Raw genomic sequence first — 18,943 nt, forward strand, 5'->3', positions numbered from 1 at the left:
AGTCAAATAAAAAACCTCGGATCGTTATCTCGCAGCCTCAGAAGTTTACGGTTAACATTGAGATCTGTTTCGTGCGAGATGACTACTATATTGCCCTCGAACAACTATTGAACAAAACATAGCCCTAACAGGTCCAAGGTAAAGCAGTTTTTGCAAATTGTCTAACATTGAGTGGAATTTCTTTTTCCTTAATAAAACTTACTTACTTACATACTTTCAGGTATGACGGTAACCTGGAGGTCTAGGTAACTTGAGAGGTCATTAGGACAAATAACTCTGAACATATATGAATGAGATCTGATGAGTTTGAGATGATGGAGCAATATTGTCAAAATGAAACACATATTTAAAAAAAAACATTTTTCGCTTGTTGACAATGTATATATAAAAAACTTCACTTGGATCTCTCTGCGTTCACCCAAACACTGCGACTTGTATGCACAGTGTGCTCCTCAGTACAAAAAAAATTATGTTTCTTGGCTCCCAGAAGAGTTCAATTCAAATACGTACGAGGTGTGTTCCAAAAGAAACTGAACTTTTGCTATAACATCTTTACTGCTTATTGTCTAACATTTTAAGCACTGTTCCCCTCATAGTAGTCCTCTCTACGGGCAATACATTCTTCCTATCGTGTCTTCCATTTTTGGAAAGCCTCCGGGAACGCACTTTCTGGGTTGGCGCGTAGGTCTCCTGTCACACTGTCTTGAATCTCTTCTATGGCTTGGCAATGACGTCCTTTCAAGGTGGTTTTCAGTTTGGGAAACTGGAAGAAGTCTTCTGGGGTTAGGTCTGTAGAGTACGGTGGATGGGGAATAACGAGAGAGTGACGTTTTGTAGATACCTGCAGACAAGGATCGACGCGGGAGCTGGCGCGTTCTCATGATGCAACAACCAAGTCTGGGTTTCCCACAGTTCAGGCTTCTTACTACGCACAGCATCCCGCAAATGTGCTAGAATTCCTTGGTAGACTTCCTTGTTTACCATCTGACCCCGTGGTAAAAATTCCTGATGGATAATGCCTTTGCAGTAAAAAAAAACACCACAAACATCACCTTGATCTTTTACCGACTCATGCGTGCATTGTTTTGGACGAGGAGACCATTCGCACGCCCACTGCGACGACTGCACCTTCGTTTCAATATCATAGCCATAATCCCACGCATCACCGCCTATTATGATGTTGTTAAGGAAGTTTTCATCGTCATTGTCAGTGGCAAGCAGTTCCTGGCTGATTTCAACACAGGTCTGTTTTTGATCGTCAGTCAACAAACGCGGCACGAATTTCGCATTGACACGGCACATCTCAAGTTTGTCACTCACACTAGGAAGCCATGATTCTACGCTTATCCGCACTTCGTGAGTAAGTTCATTCTTAAACAGTTAAACGAATATTTCCACGAATCACAGCACAAACTCTCGACATGGTCACCATTTGTTGATGTGGAAGGTCGTCCAGGCTTGGGATCGTCACCGACCGACATTCGACAACGTGTTCAAAAGGCTCAAGCCACTCATAGCACTGCGTGCGACTCATACCGTTTTCCCCGTATGCATGGCTAAGCAATTGAAACATTGCACAAAACTCAGAAAAAAAAACGGTTTCTTCTTTCCTAACCAGCATGGAATTAGAAAACGTCTTTCCAGCGAAACACAAATGCTTGAGTTTACTTATGTCCTTCGCGCAAGCTTGGAAGATAATTCCAAGACTGACTGTATTCCGAGATTTTTCGAACGCATTTGACAGTATTGCGCATGGTCATCTGTTTTCCAAACTATCTTACCTTAACCTCGACTCCCTAACCGTCTCATGGCTTCGTAACTTCTTGTCATTCCGTGAACACTTCACAGTTATTGACAACCACTCTTCTGATATGTCGATCGTGGTTTCGGCACGTAAAACCCCATATTTTTTTATTTTTTCCTGATACGTCTAATGTTCCATCCGGTGTACCTCAGTGTAGCGGGATGGGTCCACTTTTATTTCTCATTTTCATAAACGACCTTCCTTCCGCCATTTCATCGACATTTCGATTGTATGCGGATGACTGCGTGGTAAACCGAAAAATTCACGCGCATCATGACCACATCACGCTTCACGACCGTGCTCGAATTTCCCATTGGTATTCCTCATGGCGAATGACGTTAAATACATGAAAATGTAAGTTGATTACCTTTAGTCGTAAACGTATCAATTCCTCTTGTAACTACACGAGTAACAGCCCTTCTCTTTCCAGCACATCCTCGTATAACTATCTAGGCGTCCATCTTACACCTACTCTTTCGTGGTCAACTCATATCAACACAATTAAAGCAAAAGCATCACGTACACTCGGTTATCTGAAGCGTATTCTTTACGGTGCTCCTCAAAATACTCGCAAGCTAGCATATCAAACATTTGTCCAGCCTCAACTTGAATATGCTGCGCCCACTTGGTCACCTAACCAAACCTATCTAATCGATGACCTTGAACCTATTCAGAACCGAGGCACTCGTATCAACGTGAGATTATAGCATACATTCTAGCGTAACAAACGTCAAGACAGCACTAACACTATTGCTTTTAGAAGAAACCTTGAAATTTTTTGCTACTGCACAAAATAATTCACAATGAGCATATATCTTCCTTAACCTTAAGTCGTCTATTCCGTTCCCGAAGACGTCTGCATAATGAACATAGCTTGCAACGCCTCTTTGGCAAATCTAACGCGTTTATTTCATCCACCCTGCTACAGGCTATCATATGTTGGAATGGCCTTCTTGACACAATAGCGAATATTGTTAATCCGGGGATTTTTAGAATAGAGTTCAGCACACATTTTTAATTTTGATTTCGAATAATTATGCGAATATGTCAGGTGAACGCGTTTTGAATTGAATTAACTCTACATTTACAAATTTCTTACTGCAGCCTCAATTGTATTAACTGGAAATCACCTTTATCCCTAAAAATTGTATAAGTTTCATTTTGGTGAATCTCTGTATTACAAGATTCTTGCTCCTTTTCACTTTTTAACCTTTTGTAACCCCCCTCACGCAATACTCCACTTCTGAACCTGTGAGGACCTTGAATAAATAGATGACTAAAAACGGTAGGCAACCCTAATAGTTGACTTAGGTGGCTCTTAGTGGCACTTGCACCTCGACGTTTGTGTTGTTTAGGTTACCTTTCTTAGTGTATGTTTTGAAAGAACGACACATACATGGAGAACCATCGTCTGTAGGCCTTTTTATTGTGGGTAGGCTGTGCTTGGCCCGGCGGCTTTCTCGACAACCACTTCAATGGCGAACGCAACGCACGAATCGAACTCGGAGGAGCAAGCGAGCGAACGTCTTTCCCCTGGCACGATATGCGCGCGAGGAGCGATGGAGGGCGAGGATGAAGCGCAGGGCACGCCACCTGGCGGGGCTAGCACGCAACGCAGAAAGCGTGCCTTACGCGCCCTCGCCGGTGCTGACGTCTGAGCATGTAAACACTCGCGGGCGTAGCTGTTGCGAGCAAGCGAGCGAGCAGGCGCGCGCTGGGAGAGGAGAAGCAAGAGAGGAGGGAGTGATGTCACATCCACGCTGCTAGGCAGATGTTTAGTCTATGCCAGGCAAATGGTTTCCATTAATTAGCCGGTTAAAATCATGTAACCTTCTTGTGTGTATCGCCATTAATTCCGCTTTCAACTTCCGGGTTTTCAAGAATTTCGCCAAGGTCGTGCTCAAGTGGCGCCTCTCTAAAGTTAGGATTCCGTGCATTAGTGTGCAGTAATCAGTGATTTCTAAATCATTCTAATAGTCCACAAACTTCAGTAACTCAACTTGTCACTAAACCTATGCTCTCATGTCATATCTATAACGAAACCCATGAATTTTGTACTGCACTATTTTTTTCTGATTTATTTTAAATTTCAACCCCGGCCGTCTCAGGAGGGGAACCGGAAGTGCTGCGCAAGAAACAAGACTGTCACTCGATGCTCGTGCCACTAAACATTCAGGATGGGTAGAAGGAAGAAAATACAATACGGGCAGTACAATAGCAAATTTATTGATGTCAACACAGACGCTTAAATCGAAACAAAGAAACCACATTGTTCTTCCTTTTTTCTATTCGTCTGATAGAATTGTGATGGCCATGACTACATGTTAACCAACGTTCAGAGCGTAGCGCACGTAGGTCACCATAGTGCCGTGGTGATCAGATCACTTTTGGGGTGGCCAAGGTGTCGTCAGAGTGGCAGTTATTCCGCGCAGTTGCCGCTCGTCAGACGCCACGTTGAAAGCATACACTGAGAAGGTGCACTCCTGGGCCGCAGCTGGAAGACCTATAGAGTGAAGCGATAATCAAAGTTGGTCTTAGGGGCTACATTCACGCCAGAAGTAGCTGGTATTTTTAACATAATATTTATTACGATGAATGAAATGATGTATGTACAGGAACAACTTACTATATTGCCACGCGCTTGTGCCACTTGGTCCCAGAAGAAGACGAGGACTGTCTTGTGCACGAGCTAGCGCCTTGGTCTTTTGTCGGTGCTGCGCTGCCCCTTTGGCTACTCGGACTTACCTTAACGGCCTCTTTTAGAAGTCGCCTCTTCATTAAACGTGACATTTTTCTGGTGGAGGTGCGGGGTAGCCGTCGCAGGGTTTGTCGAGGTAGTTGCGGATGTAGCATACCTGCCGACGTTGTCGTTGTCCTCTTACGTAGCGGCTCAAACTCGGGGGCCAATCCCTGGATTCTCCGGCTGGCGCGATGTACTGGCGTGAGCACCGGTAGCGATCTAGCGTTTCTGCTGCTAGGAGGGGTCTGTTGCATGGGTCGAGAATACCCAGCACTCCGGTACCTCCGGTACCTCCTCATTACACGCTGCAAAAACCGCGTGTGCCAAGTCCCTTCCATGGCGACCTTCTAGAAGACGTGGAAGACTGGCTGGCGGACTTCGAGCGCGTAGCAGAGTTCAACGGATGGGCCGATGAGGCGAAGCTCAAAAACGTTTATTTCTGTCTTTTGGGTGGTGCTCGCACGTAGTTCCAGAACCGAGAAGGCATCCTGACATCATGGCGTGAGTTCTGTCGCAGGCTCTTGGACACCTACGCCAGCTCCGATCGTCGAGAACGAGCAGAATGGGCCCTCCAGTCTCGCATTCAGAAACCCAACGAGAGTGTGGCTATGTACGTGGAAGACATGGTGCGTCTCTTCAGGCGAGCTGCCCCTACCATGTCGGAAGACGAGAAGCTGCGTCACTTGATGCGCGGAGTGAAAGAGCAGCGTTTTCGTGGACTCGTTCGTAGTCCGCCCAAAACGGTTGCGGAGTAACTCAATGACGCCGTCGCCATGGAGAAGGCCCTGCACCAGCGCTCGCACCAATAAGATCGGCAAGTGAATCTCTCCTCTGCTACCAGTGGCCTAGGAGCTCTCACGACCGACGTCGAGTCGCTTCGCGAGATTATCCGAGCGGTAGTCCGCGACAAGCTGCGACAGCTGCATCAGACGCAACAGCCTTCAGCCAACTTCATCGCTAGCGTCGTGCGTGACGAAGTGCAGCATGCGCTCGGCGCACCACGTTACGAAGCGGCACTTCAGGCCGCTCCACCAGTTGAGGCCTTCACAACATCAAGTGAACCTCGACGGGCAACATACGCTGACGTTTTAAGATGCACCGCCCCGTCGCCGGTGACGCCTCCTACCATGAGCGACTACCAGCGTGCGGCTTATGCCGACGCATTCAGGCACCCTATCCCTGCACCAGCGCCCCTACCTGCCGTCACCCTGTATGCGACGCTTCAGTCAGCGCAGGCGGTTCCTTATTTTGGAGAGGCTCGGCCATCCGCGCGTAAATCGGACATTTGGTGCATGCCTGACCGTCGCCCGCTCTGTTACCACTGTGGTGAGGCGGGACATTTATACCGAGAGTGCCAGTACCGCCGCCTTGGACTCCAGGGGTTTCCTGTCAATTCACCCCGACCCCGTTTCGGACAACGGCCACCCGAGATTGAAGATTTTCTCGACCGACAGCGTGCGCCACCGTCATCAAGGCGCCAGTCGCGATCGCCGTCACCACGACCATCCTATTCGGGAGGTGCAAAGCGGATGTCGCAAGGACGATCTCCGAGCCCTCGCCTGGAAAACTAACGTCAGCGACCTTTCGAGGCGAGGCCGCTGATACTGGACGTGCCGAAGACCTCCAATCGAAGCGACCTCAGACCGACGGAGACTTGACGACGCCAGTATCTCAGGCTGGAGACTTCTCCATGAACATACCTGTGCTGATAAACGGTCGAAATGTTACTGCCTTAATCGACACTGGCGCTGACTATTCGATTATCAGCGGAAAACTGTCAAGCCATTCAAAGAAAGTCATTACGCCGTGGACAGGGACGCACGTACGGACAGCTGGCGGACATGTCGTCAAACCGCTTGGTGTGTGCACTTCTCGGGTGCAAATTCAAAATTCAACATTTCCGATCAGCTTCCTTGTTCTCCTGAGAATGCTCCCGTGAATTAATACTCGGCATAGACTTTCTTCGAGAGTATGGCGCCATCATCGACCTCCGCCGACGCTGTATCTCTTTGTCTACAAAGAAAGCGACGACACGAGATGCCAGCCGCCGCACTGCCGCTCTTCGAATTTCCGCCGACCGCGTCACTATACCACCTCGTGCTAGTGTAATGATTGCGGTAACGTCCGAGGGCATACGTGAAGGCGAAGTCCTCGCAGAGTGTAACGTCTCCCTTCTACTTACGCTCGGAATTAGCGTGGCTCGAGGAATCATTGACGTTAGGGATGGCCAAGCTGACTTCTTGATCACCAATTTCACAAATGAGCACCGACACCTCTTCCGGGGCACTGCCGTCGCTTACGCTGAAGCCTGGGAGGACGTCATTGAGTGTTTCGCGTGTGGAGAAAGCGACAGCGATGAAGAATGCGTCCCAGATATCGACATCAATAACGAGCTGTCGGAGGACAATAAGGCGGCACTGCGGGGACTGTTGCGTGAATTCAAGGACTGCTTTGCTCGATCGTCGAAAGTCAGTCAGACACCCATCACGCAGCATAGGATAATTACTTACGAGGATGCACGTCCTATTCACCAGCAGCCATATCGTGTTTCGCAGAAAGAACGAGAAGCAATTCAACGACAAGTCAAGGAAATGATTGATGATGGCGTCATCCAGCCTTCAAACAGTCCGTGGTCGTCACCGGTTGTCCTGGTAACGAAGAAGGACGGCACTCTCCGCTTCTGTGTTGATTACAGAAAACTCAACAACGTCACAAAGAAGAACGTTTATCCGTTGCCGCGCATAGATGACTCTCTTGACCGGCTACGGCGAGCCAAGTATTTTTCCTCCCTTGACTTGAAAAGTGGGTACTGGCAAATAGAGGTAGACGAGCGTGACCGGGAGAAAACAGCCTTTGTCATTCCGGATGGACTTTACGAGTTCCGAGTACTTCCGTTCGGGTTGTGCTCTGCTCCGGCAACCTTCCAACGGATGATGGACACTGTGCTCGCTGACCTAAAATGGCAAACCTGTCTCGTCTACCCGGATGATGTGGTCGTATTTTCAGGCAGCTTCTCCGGACATCTTAAGCGACTGCGGCAAGTGCTCGAGGCAATCCGATCGGCTAACCTCACGTTAAAGCCTCAGAAATGTCACTTCGGTCTTGGTCATGTCGTGAGCGCGGAAGGCGTCCGACCCGATCCCGAGAAAACTGTCGCTGTAGCTGCTTTTCCGACTCCTACAGACAAGAAAAGCGTTCGACGCTTCCTGAGATTGTGCGCATACTACCGGCGCTTTATACGCAATTTCTCTAAAATTGCTGCACCACTTACTCTTCTCACTAGAGACGACACGCTGTTCATCTGGAGCTCTGAACAAGAAGCAGCTTTCGCCGAGCTTCGACATCGCCTGGCATCACCCCCGGTTCTTGGACATTTCTACGAGGACGCCGAAACAGAAATTCATACCGACGCCAGTAACGTCGGTCTGGGTGCGGTGCTCGTACAGCGGCAGGAGAACGACGAAAGGGTCATAGCTTACGCCAGTCGCACCCTATCACAACCCGAGTCCAATTACACTACCACGAAGAAAGAGTGTCTTGCCGTCGTATCAGCACTTGCCAAGTTTCGACCTTACCTCTATGGCCGCCCATTAAAGGTCGTGACGGATCATCACTCCTTATGCTGGCTGGCAAACCTAAGAGACCCTTCTGGACGACTGGCACGGTGGAGCCTGCGCCTGCAGGAATACGGCGTGACCATCGTGTACAAGTCCGGCCGCACACACGACGTTGCCGACACATTGTCGCGCAGCACCGACAAAAGACCAAGGCGCTAGCTCGTGCACAAGACTGTCCTCGTCTTCTTCTGGGAGCAAGTGGCACAAGCGCGTGGCAATATGAGCTCCAGGTGGTCAGACGCAATCACAGGTCAAGGAGCAGTACATAGAAAGAGAACGTCGCACAAAGCAACATCTTCCATCATAAAAAAAAACTTTAAAGGAGAAGTTAAACACCTAATCAAAAGTGGATACCAATCCGGCTGACATCCTTCTTGGTCGTAAATGCCCTTTAAAACAGCATTCAATTTGCCAACTTGGAATCATTCATCCTTATTTCGTCGTCATTCTTACATGTTTGATGTCAAGCATTGATAAGATTATGATACACAGCTCTTCAAACATTAATGAGAGAAAGAAGGGTAAGCATACATTACGGACAAGAAGGGGTGACACATGGTTTGATTAGTTACGATCAGCTACGTGGCACTATAACCTGAACATGCTCTAGATCAGGGAGCGTCAGCCTAGTAACTTTCGTTCACGGAATACCGAAAGACCAGAAAAATACTTGTATATAGGAGCGCGTGGGGGGCTACGCTGTGACCCGCCGCGGTGGCTCAGTCAGCTAAGGCATTGCGCTGCTGAGCACGACATCGCGGGATCGAATCCTGGCCGCATTTCGATGAAGGCGAAATGCAAAAACGCCCGTGTGCTTGCGTTTTAGTAAACGTTAAGGAACCCCAAGTTGTCTAAATTAATCCGGAGCCCTCCACTGCGACGTGCCTCATAATCAGAACTGGTTTTGGCACGTAAAACCCCAGAAAGAAGAAACGCTATGTGGTGACGCTGACGTCAACTAACGTTTAGAGCACTGCAAGTGAAACCACCCTTGCCTTATGGTGCAAAGGGGTCGGCAATCCACTACAGTCATATAATTATTGTTATAATCATATGGCTGTAGTGGATTGTATTTTTTATCTTCTCAGTCTGCCAAAAGATCGACGCAATGCAACTACGCGTCTAAGGCAATATGCTTGTATAAAGCGTCACAAGATGGCCCTACAAGTGCATAGGTTGCCACACAGTGGTTCAACGGATGTGCTTGTTTGCCAACATCTAGCCAACCATTGTGTACGATACGAGGATCGCCTTCTAACCATAGGAAATCAATCACTGGGCGCGGTTCTTCTATGGTACAGACAGCAAGTCCGACACCCATTATTTCTCGCACCAAAACGAAACCAGAGTTGGTGTGTTACACCCAAAAGGGCACAGCAGTGACTGGTGCGTCAGATACTCCTCGACAGGGAAGACACGCAGGCTTGGACACGCTAACAAGGTAATACGCATAACAGAAATTTTATGGAACGTAAATGCCAATATTTTTTAATTACCCTTGTAATACATTTGAAAGGGACAAGCGGAAAGAACAAGTTGCTGAATACTGCCGCTTCTGTGCTATTAAGGGCCGAACGGCGAGTAAGCCTGCTTATTCGCTAAGCCTGCTACCTGATAGTTTGTTTGCGCTTTAGTGAAATAAAATTTATTCGAAGTTTACAGTCAGAAGCCGCATCTAAACTCTATTCGCGCCCCCGGTAGGCGTGATTTCTAAACTAAAAGTGTCTTTGGGGTAAATATTATCCTGCATCAAAAAGATGACGGAGACAGGTGGTTTGAACAAACTGTGCCAGCTATTATAACACAACTGCAGTCAGTTGAAGTTTTCATTGAGAAAAAATAAGCACTCTTCTCCACAGTTCCCAGAAGAAAACGCGCGGATATGATATTGCAATTAAGATTAAGAGCAATAAGCGGGATAAAACAGGTCACGTAATGCATAGAACAGACAACCGATGGCCTTTTGGAGTATCAAAATGAGCACGAAGAAGAAAAACACCGTCGAGACGGCATAAGGTTACACGCAGTCATTAGATTAGGAAATTTCCCTTGCGCCAATAAAATCCATTTATCATCATCATCATTAGGAAATTTGATGCTTAGGATGGCGCCAGCTGGTGCTGGACCGGTAACGATATCACTGGGAGAAGCATTCCTCCTGCACTAGACTTGACATGCAAAATATGATGATGCATATTTAGGCACATATGTACGTAAGTGGTGCCCTGTGCATATTGTGGCATTTACCGAATAAAAACTTCTGTAGCAAACTTGCCTTGAATGCATTCCCGTGTTTTAGTTGTACTACTTTTAAACATACGCACTTCACAATATGCACCATATGTTTAAAGTATCGACTAGGCAGCCACTATTTGTAGGAGCAAGCAGTTACGTTTATTTCAATATATGCTCGTATAATACGAGAACACACGAAGGGAATTATTTTAGAAATTTTTAAAAGATATTCACGAACGGGTAACTGTCTGGGAAAAATGAGCTCATAAGACAGTTATTAGGCGGGAAAAAAAGAAAGGAGCATTACGTACCAAGGACGGTAAAAAAGGATTCATCAGTGGTCGCAGCCATGAGATGGTCCTGGTCACATTGCCAGGAGACCACGTAGCCCGTCAGCGGACCCCCTGGCTCATCCGGCGCCTTCCACTCGAGGTGAGCCGAAGTACCATCTTCTGCTGCATTCAGTGTCATGCTACTAGGCCGACTAGGCTCTGCAAAACGTGTAGTGGAGACAAGACGTGACGATCGCCGCTGTGGGCAGAACTTATATTTAAACTTGGTATTGCATTATATCCCCGTTGATGGGGCTCGGCTGCTGTTTTTTATTGCGGCTGTACCGCGTGCCACAGGTTCGAACAGAAAGTATCTGAAGTCTTATTTATTGTATTGTAGCTTAAGCTGTGGTCAGATCACGAAGTTTCACCATATTGCGTCAAGGTAAGTAAATCGGCTAAGCCGCATGCAAAGAAAATTGAGTTGAGTGCATAAACAGATTATATAAAAACTGGCGAGCAGCTTCTATAAGTCTACGCGAGTGCACTCTATACAGAGACATGTCAGTTGCGTCATTATCATCGTTTCCAATGCCACGGATAGGGGAAACATGTGATAATAAGTGACGATAACGGCAATACCATGTCTGAAAACTCGAGACTTTTTGAGCCTCGATGGCCACGCACAGTGGGCGCCACAAGAGAGGCCGATTGAAGAGGCGTAATAAGTCAATTTCAGGGACTTTCTGGTACTTTAGGAGTCAACTTTAAACTGAACCAAAAAGGCATTAACTATTCTTGCAGTGAGTAGCAAAAATACCTGACATGTCGGTTGTGATGACCACTGTGTTCGCGTCACCACATCCTAGGTCGTTGCAGCCTTTCACTGATAGTGAGTATGTGGTGTGCGGTCTAAGCTCTGAGATCCTGACAAAGCCCGCTTTAAAGGAGGAATTCCAGCCGTGAAGCACGACCTCGTCGCAAACTGTCGAGTTCTCGCAATTCACCCAGTTGCTGTAGTTCGTCGCAACCTGCAGAAGAAGGTAAGGACAAGTGTAGAGCGGTGATTAAGAGGTGTGAACCATGAACATATTAGTGACACGAACAAGTGGAGCCCTTCTTTAGATAACATCAGTTAGAGCCTTCGTGCAAATGTGTATCTTCAACGCTGTTCCAGCGTGCGTGCGCGCAAGCAAACATACACATGCGAACAGAGAACGGCTTCGAATCCGCTTTACTTTCAAAGAACGTCAAGTTGTTAAGACCAGGTTTTTCAACAAGGTAACTCCCACAAAATATTTGCAGGAAGAATTCAATCGCTCTTAGCGTGCCTCGAACCTTCTCGTATATTATGTTCAGGAGAGACTAACGTATTTACTGCTTGAACTCTAATATTGACTTGTACACATTAGGTAACCGAGCAGTGCACTGATGTTTTTTTTTATTTATTCAGTCAGCAATTCGTTATAAGCTCACGTGATACTGTCTGCAGGCGTTTCAGCTTATGATGCATTTGGTAGCTGCGACCATGTCTGACATTGAGGCCACAACTTCAAGCTACTACATCATGCTAATCAACTCTTCTCCGACAAAATGGCGAGGCGGGAATGTTGGTTTAAGTTCATAATGAGCAGATCTTGAAGCACGCGGGCACACAGAGTTTTTGCGGTCGAGTGTGTGGGAAAATCGGGACGATGCGTCAACGATCGCAACAGGGAACATCACGCATTCTTAAAAGCCTTAGGAACCTCACATCTTATTAACAATTGCAAGAAATATTGTTGTCCTGCTTTTCAAGAGAACCAATTATTTTCAGACATCAAGATTAACTCCCGAGCTCATGGAATCAAACCACTTCAAGAAACACGGAGAAACGTGCTTCAGTCAAGCCACAATAATTTTACAGAATAAGGAGTTCACCTATCTTGATAATTAGCATTTCCCTGTCTTTTGTTTGTATCGTAGTTACACATTGTACCGGGTGGCTCTTATGATATAACAGACGCTCTGCTGCGCGTGAACATGATGTTTTTTCACATCTTACTAACAATCGCAAGAAATATTGTTGTCCTGCTTTTCAAGAGAACCAATTATTTTCAGACATCGAGATTAACTCTCGAGCTCATGGAATCAAAACGCTTCAAGAAACACTGGGAAACGTGCTTCAGTCAAGCCACAATAATTTTACAGAATAAGGAGTTCACCTACCTTGATATTTAGCATTTCCCTGTCTTTTGTTTGTATCCTAGTTACACATTGTACCGGGTGGCTCTTATGATATAACAAAATGCTCTGCTGCGCGTGTACAAGAAATTGTTTAACTACTTATAAAGTCATTCTTCTGAAAAAAATGTTTCAGTTGTGAGTTAAACTACTTATAAAGTGATTCTTTCTGGGAAAAAATGTTTCAGTTGTGAGTGAAGCGCCGTCCTATCTGACTTTACGTTCTCTTTGTGTGTGTGTTCTGGTGTGCTTCAAGATCTGCCGCACATGAACTATTCTTCTTCATCTAATGAAAAAAAAAATGATGCAAGCACTTCTTTAATATAAATGAAAGAAGTGACTGCCTAATTTAATTTTGAATTGAATGATGGGGTTTTACGTGCCAAAATCACGATCTGATTACGAGGCATGCCGAAGTGGGGGACTCAGAATTAAAATTCTGACCACCAGGGGATCCGCCAATGCACAGCACATGGGCGTTTTTGCAATTCGCCGCCATCAAAGTGCGGCCGCCGCAGCCGGGATTTCATCCCGCGACCTCACGATTAGCAGCGCAACACCATAGCCGCTAAGCCACTGCGGCAGGTGGAAAAATGATTGCTTGATTATACTCATACAATAAATTATCTCTTAAGTTTGTTGCTGTTGCCATTATTAGAAGGTAAACAAGAACTGCCTGCACATTTACGACTTGCGTGGCGTGGCTTGTGACATGGCATGCAAGCGCAATTAAACGAAGTAGAGAAAGCCATGCAAACAAAGTGCAGAAATACAATCAGCCAACCTCAACATGCGTAACGGTGCTGTTAAGAAAATTCCATGACACAGCTGCTATGTCTGGTGCGGACTGGAATCCTCTTGTGGACAATGTGGGAGCCAGAGGAACTGTTAGACGAGAAAAGAAACAGAACCACACATAGGAGCCATCCCCAGCCACCATCGAAACAGAACTAAGAACAGTAGCCACACGGTGAAAGCTACTCCAATGGAGTTTTCTCCAATGGAGCTACTCCAATACACTGGAGTTTTCCCAGAAGCATCCGCTGCCAAATACTTACTGTAAAACAAACATACAAAAAAATTTCACAGTCCCGCAATAGCGTGGTTCATATTTACAGCATTATCGGGCAAAACATACGAACGTCCTTCATTTAATACAGTATCTGCAAGAACATGATGTCTTGTTGTTCTTCTTTCTGGAGTTTTGCGTGCCAAAGCCAGGTCTGATTATGAGGCATGCTGTAGTGAAGGGCTCCGCATTAGTTTTGACCACCTGCGGTTCTTTTAACTTACAATTCAACGCAAGCACACTAGTGTTTTTGCATTTCGTTTCCATCGAAATGGGGCTGGCGCCGCCGGTATTCGGTCCCGCGATGTCTTACTCAGCAGCGCAACGCCTTAGCTGACTGGGCCACCGCAGCGAGTCACGACGTCGTAATTAGTCATTTTAGCGATTTATGTATAACTTATGGATTAGTGCTCCTCCATAAAAGCAAGCCTGCCTCGTTTGTTTTGGGATGTTTGGTTCAGTACACCGTTAATCCTATAGGTGTTCGCTATCACTGTTTCCTGCATGGAACAGTCTTTTTGCTCAAACGACAAAGTTTACTAGTTATGTGCCAAAACAAATGTGCACTCAGGCAATTATGTTACCTGAATTGTATTTCAGGTTCATCTGGCATTTTTCTGGAGGCTGACTGCATCACTGGATATGCTGTTTCAAGGATGCGCGATGGCAGATTTAATCAAGTGCCTTCTTAAAGCGCGCGAGGTATTAGATAAATGAGGCTAAAGAAGACATGGTGTTTATTTTTTTAAATAGGTGCTGCAGGCAACAGCGCCGTGGCTTTCCAGATTCTTAGATATGAATGTCTTATTTTTATTTTAAAGCGATAGTTTTCTTTGCCTCTTCTACCCACTTTGTGGTTTGTCTGTTCCTAGCCGTTTATGGCCAATTGAGATCACATGCACAATATTACTAGCTGCCACTAGACATAAATAAATTAAAAATATCCGATGATGGTACTTGAACCCTGGCCCCCGCCAGCACAGAAGTTCCTTGTTCTAACCACTAGACCACGGACTCACGCTCCTGGAAAGGGGGAAGAAACTCGTGCAAGTCTGCGTTTGAGGTGCTTGGCGCGTTAGGCACGTCGCAATGCGGAATTGTACTTATATAAATTCAGAACGTGCATCTTCTAGGTGACAATGAAGAATGTAATTGCAGGACGCGTTCGCCCCCGAAATTCGCTGCACGTCTCTCATCGTATACTATGGTGTTGTAGTGCCTTTATACAAGGTCGAGCTCGTTGTGTCTTGCGATTAAACGCGTTTCAATGCTAAATAAAGGGACCATTTTCGGTGCAAGGTCCACCATGTTAGCTTAGTGGCATGTTCGTCACTGAAATCTGCGGCGCGTCTCTTGTAATGCGCAAGCTCTCGCTTACAAAGGTACCAGCCAAGGCTGGCGCTGCCCGGATTTTTTTTTTCATATCGAGTCTTCGCTGCAAGCCAGCGTTTCCACGCTAATAACTAGTCAGTAATGTGTTCATTGGTGATCAATATTTGGCAGCTGCAAGGTCCACAGGAGGTATAACTATGAAGATTAGAACGGCACATATGAAGCAAGACTATACGCGGCATTGATGCTTGTTGCTTACCAAGAGGCCAAGTGCTTATGGTGGCTCTTGCAGGGCGGCCGTATTCTCGTTTTCCAGGTGTCCTCTCTAGAGAAAGCAGCACCTGAACTTCGTACTCTGCGCCTGAGGCGAGATCCCCTATCGTGATCGCCTTCTCGACCGTCTGGATGAGCCGGTGGAAGCCATTCGCCTTCACTGTCACTTCGAACTCCGGGTTAAGCTCTGGCGCGTGCCGCGGGAGCTTGATGTTCCATTCCAAGTATAGGGAACTGGTGTCGTTCGATAGGACGGTCGTGATTACAGGCGTGGGAATAGCTGCGAAAATGACAAAAAAATTAAATCCCCTTTCTTAAAGATAGATGGTTGAACGTGAAGCTTTCTCCCATGCAAATTGAATGAAAGTGAAAGTCCGAAGCCAACGACCACGCAACGAACCCAAAAAAATGCTGACCGACCCAATGCGATGCATTTGTGATTTGATTGCTTGTTTAGGATTGTATTTTTTGAACGTTGAAGTTGGACGAAGACACATTTCGTTAGGTTTCGAATGTAGAAACTTTCGTCAGATCATGTAACAGTCGATTAAACGCACAGACTCACACTTTCACGGACGAGTTTACACTTGCACAGTATTGCCTTGTGATCGCTGCGGTAGACGGTCAGAGGCTCTGCCCTTGCCGATACACGGGATCGGCCTTACGGACACGATCGCGCTCGCGCTTAAGTTCGAGTACGGCAGCCTTTTCTGCCGTGCGCTGCAATCGCATTCACGCCTGGCCGCGCGACGCGCTTCGCGGTAAGCGGCCTCCTCCTCGGGAGGCGGATCTTCCTCGGCCTCCCCATCGCTAGGTAAGGCAAACTGCCGTTGCACACGAGCCGTTTATATCACCGCTGACGTTACAGTCAAAACCCACCATCCCACCCGCCCCACGGAACATCATGGTTAAACTCAGGTATGCGCTACACGCAGTGTCTAGGCGGGTTAGCGGAGCAGATGCATCTGCGCGTACTGTCCAGGCAGGTCGGCGGAGCTTGACGTAGGCCTAGCGAAGGGGCGCGGAGTGTTGCGAAGCCATGCACAACTGTGCCAGCTGTTATTAAGCAACGCAGGTGACGTCGTCGCTCAGCGAGGTTTCTTGTTCGTGCGTTACGGACTGACGGTCGGCTTAAACAGCTCCACTGTTGAAAGGAACGCATCAGTTCTCACATTCTATAGTTTTATCAATGAGTCCCGTTTATTTTAAAAAGCGCACTCGTGCTTTTAGAGCAGTTTGCGCCGACGTCAGCTGGGACCCGGGTCCGAGAATTCTGGCTCCCGCAAGGGGATGGTTGCCAATGTTGTCGCACATGGTGCTGATGACTCTTCTTTAACAGTCACACAGGAGGTGCGCTATTGTCTCTTTTCACCCCCAAACATGACATGCTGGACGTGTGGGAATTTCAATTCAATGAGGTAGGAGTACGCATTAGTATAGGCTACTCCAAGCCATAGGTGACAAATGAGAGTTACCTACCATCGTGGTAAATCATGTAGAAGGCCGAGGTTCAGATGAGGATCAAGGGAACAAAGGCGCTGGTTTTAGGCGTCCGCCAAATTCTATTGGGCTAACGTAAGCTCGCGAGCAAGCTCACGGAGCTTTCCGCTGCTTCTGTTCTTGACATCGGGACAGCGACGCAGTTACCACTGTTATGTGAAGATCAAGCGGCTGCGTTTGCTTGCTCGTTTCCAAGGATACCACAATGACTTCGCAACCGTTGAAAGAAGATGTCATGTCATTTCCCCTTTCCCATTCCCCCGGTGTAGGGTAGCCAACCGGATATTATTCTGGTTAACCTCCCTAACTTCTGCCTTTCTCTTCCCCCCCCCCCCCTTCTCAACTGCCCGATGGTAAATTTCTTGTGTGTCCGTGACAAGTCATTCGTGTGTTCCACGGCGTAGTTGCCGAAAGCAAACTGTGGTGGGCAACCTTGGAATCACAGAGGATGGACCACTTGTGGGACGTTTCCTGATTGATCAATTTAATTGCTGCGCGCAAAACCACAAGTTCGACAGCCGCCATTGATGTCAAGTGCTATGTCCTGAATTTCATTACTGCAGATTTTGCTTGGAAAAATACTGTAGCTGCTCAACTAAAGTTCAGAACCGACTTATCAGTGTAAACATGTAAGTGGTCAAATGCGTACCCGTTATCACCTTAACAGAAAAAGATTCAACCGCTTGGTTTAACGTCACGTTAAAGCGTTTTTAAAATAAAATGAAAAGGTTTTTTTCAATCAATGAGGACAAGTGGCTCTCCGCTATCAAGAGCCCCGATGCTGGGGTGCCACTATGGGCTGTCCAGAGGGCCCACGATGAGGCGTTCGGGCATGGCCTGACTGTCCCAACGTGGGAGCGGCCCGCAGAGCGCTGAGTCGCGTACCCCAGGACTTTCATTAAAGTTTTACATCCATCCATCCATTCACTCGGCTCAACGCTTCAACAACGCATGCGCATGGAGTAAATATTACATCGCAGAAAAAGAATTCGAAACTCTAGCCAACAAAGAAAAACGCAATGTTTTCGCAAGCACTGCTGACTATGTTAAGAAATAACCCGCAAAAATTCTGGAAGGTTATTTACCCTGATAACTCCCAGCCATTAGCTGTGTTTAATGAACAAAAGCCTCGTATTCCCGATCGCGAGACTGCAAAACAACTTAACCGCGTTTTTTCTTGCGTGTTGAGAATTGAAACTGATAACATATTACCTTCCTTTCCTTATTTCGATCATGAAGTCATGCCTGATATTACCTTTTGTCTTTACGGCATTGCGAAGCTAATTGACTCATTAAAACTTTCGTCATCGTCTGGCCTGGATAAAATAAATGCAATAGTGCTAAAAAACACTAAAACAACTGTGCGCGCGATCTTATGTCCTATTTTTCTGCAATCATTGTCATCAGGAGTGGTGCCGGAAAACTGGAGAGTAGGCACGATTGTTCCAGTCCCCAAAAAAGGTGCTCCATCGTTGTGTTGTAGTCATCGTCCCATTTCACTCATCAGTGTTTGTTGCAGACTAATGAAACATGTTATTCACTCTCAGATCGTAAACTTTTAGTGTCCAATAACCTACTTCATCCTACTCAAGCTGGTTTTCGTAAACGTATTTCATGTGACACTCAACTAGCTTTATTTTTGCATGATCTAAGTTATAACCTTGACTTGAACGTACCTGTAGATACCCTTTTCTTAGACTTTGAAAAGGCATTTGACAAAGTTCGATACCAATGGCTACTCCTGAAACTTTCCCGTCTTAACAATAATCCATATGTACTAGACTGGATACGTACTCTACTGCTAAAGCCCCATATTCCCCATGACTCCTATATCCAATAACATCATATGACATATAGGAAAAACGACTTTTGTATGGG

General features: G+C 46.6%; 1 protein-coding gene across 3 annotated transcripts in view; it reads right to left on the reverse strand.

Moving 5' to 3' along the window:
- Positions 1 to 18,943, reverse strand: part of LOC119437297 (uncharacterized) — a 296,143-nt gene that overhangs the window by 109,547 nt on the left and 167,653 nt on the right. For 2 of the 3 annotated variants that reach the window (XM_037704354.2, XM_049660416.1), the window contains exons 8-12: positions 15,552 to 15,845; positions 13,676 to 13,776; positions 11,489 to 11,699; positions 10,708 to 10,887; positions 4,074 to 4,307 (exon numbers count right to left, since the gene is read on the reverse strand). In XM_037704354.2, coding sequence (XP_037560282.1) covers positions 4,186 to 4,307; positions 10,708 to 10,887; positions 11,489 to 11,699; positions 13,676 to 13,776; positions 15,552 to 15,845 — 908 coding nt within the window. In that variant the 3' untranslated portion in view covers positions 4,074 to 4,185. Of the gene's footprint in view, positions 1 to 4,073; positions 4,308 to 10,707; positions 10,888 to 11,488; positions 11,700 to 13,675; positions 13,777 to 15,551; positions 15,846 to 18,943 lie in introns of those variants that run through there. The other variant, XM_049660417.1, reaches the window with a different exon arrangement.

This window comes from Dermacentor silvarum, chromosome 1 (genome assembly GCF_013339745.2).
Source record: "Dermacentor silvarum isolate Dsil-2018 chromosome 1, BIME_Dsil_1.4, whole genome shotgun sequence".
Taxonomy (NCBI): Eukaryota; Metazoa; Arthropoda; class Arachnida; order Ixodida; family Ixodidae; genus Dermacentor; species Dermacentor silvarum.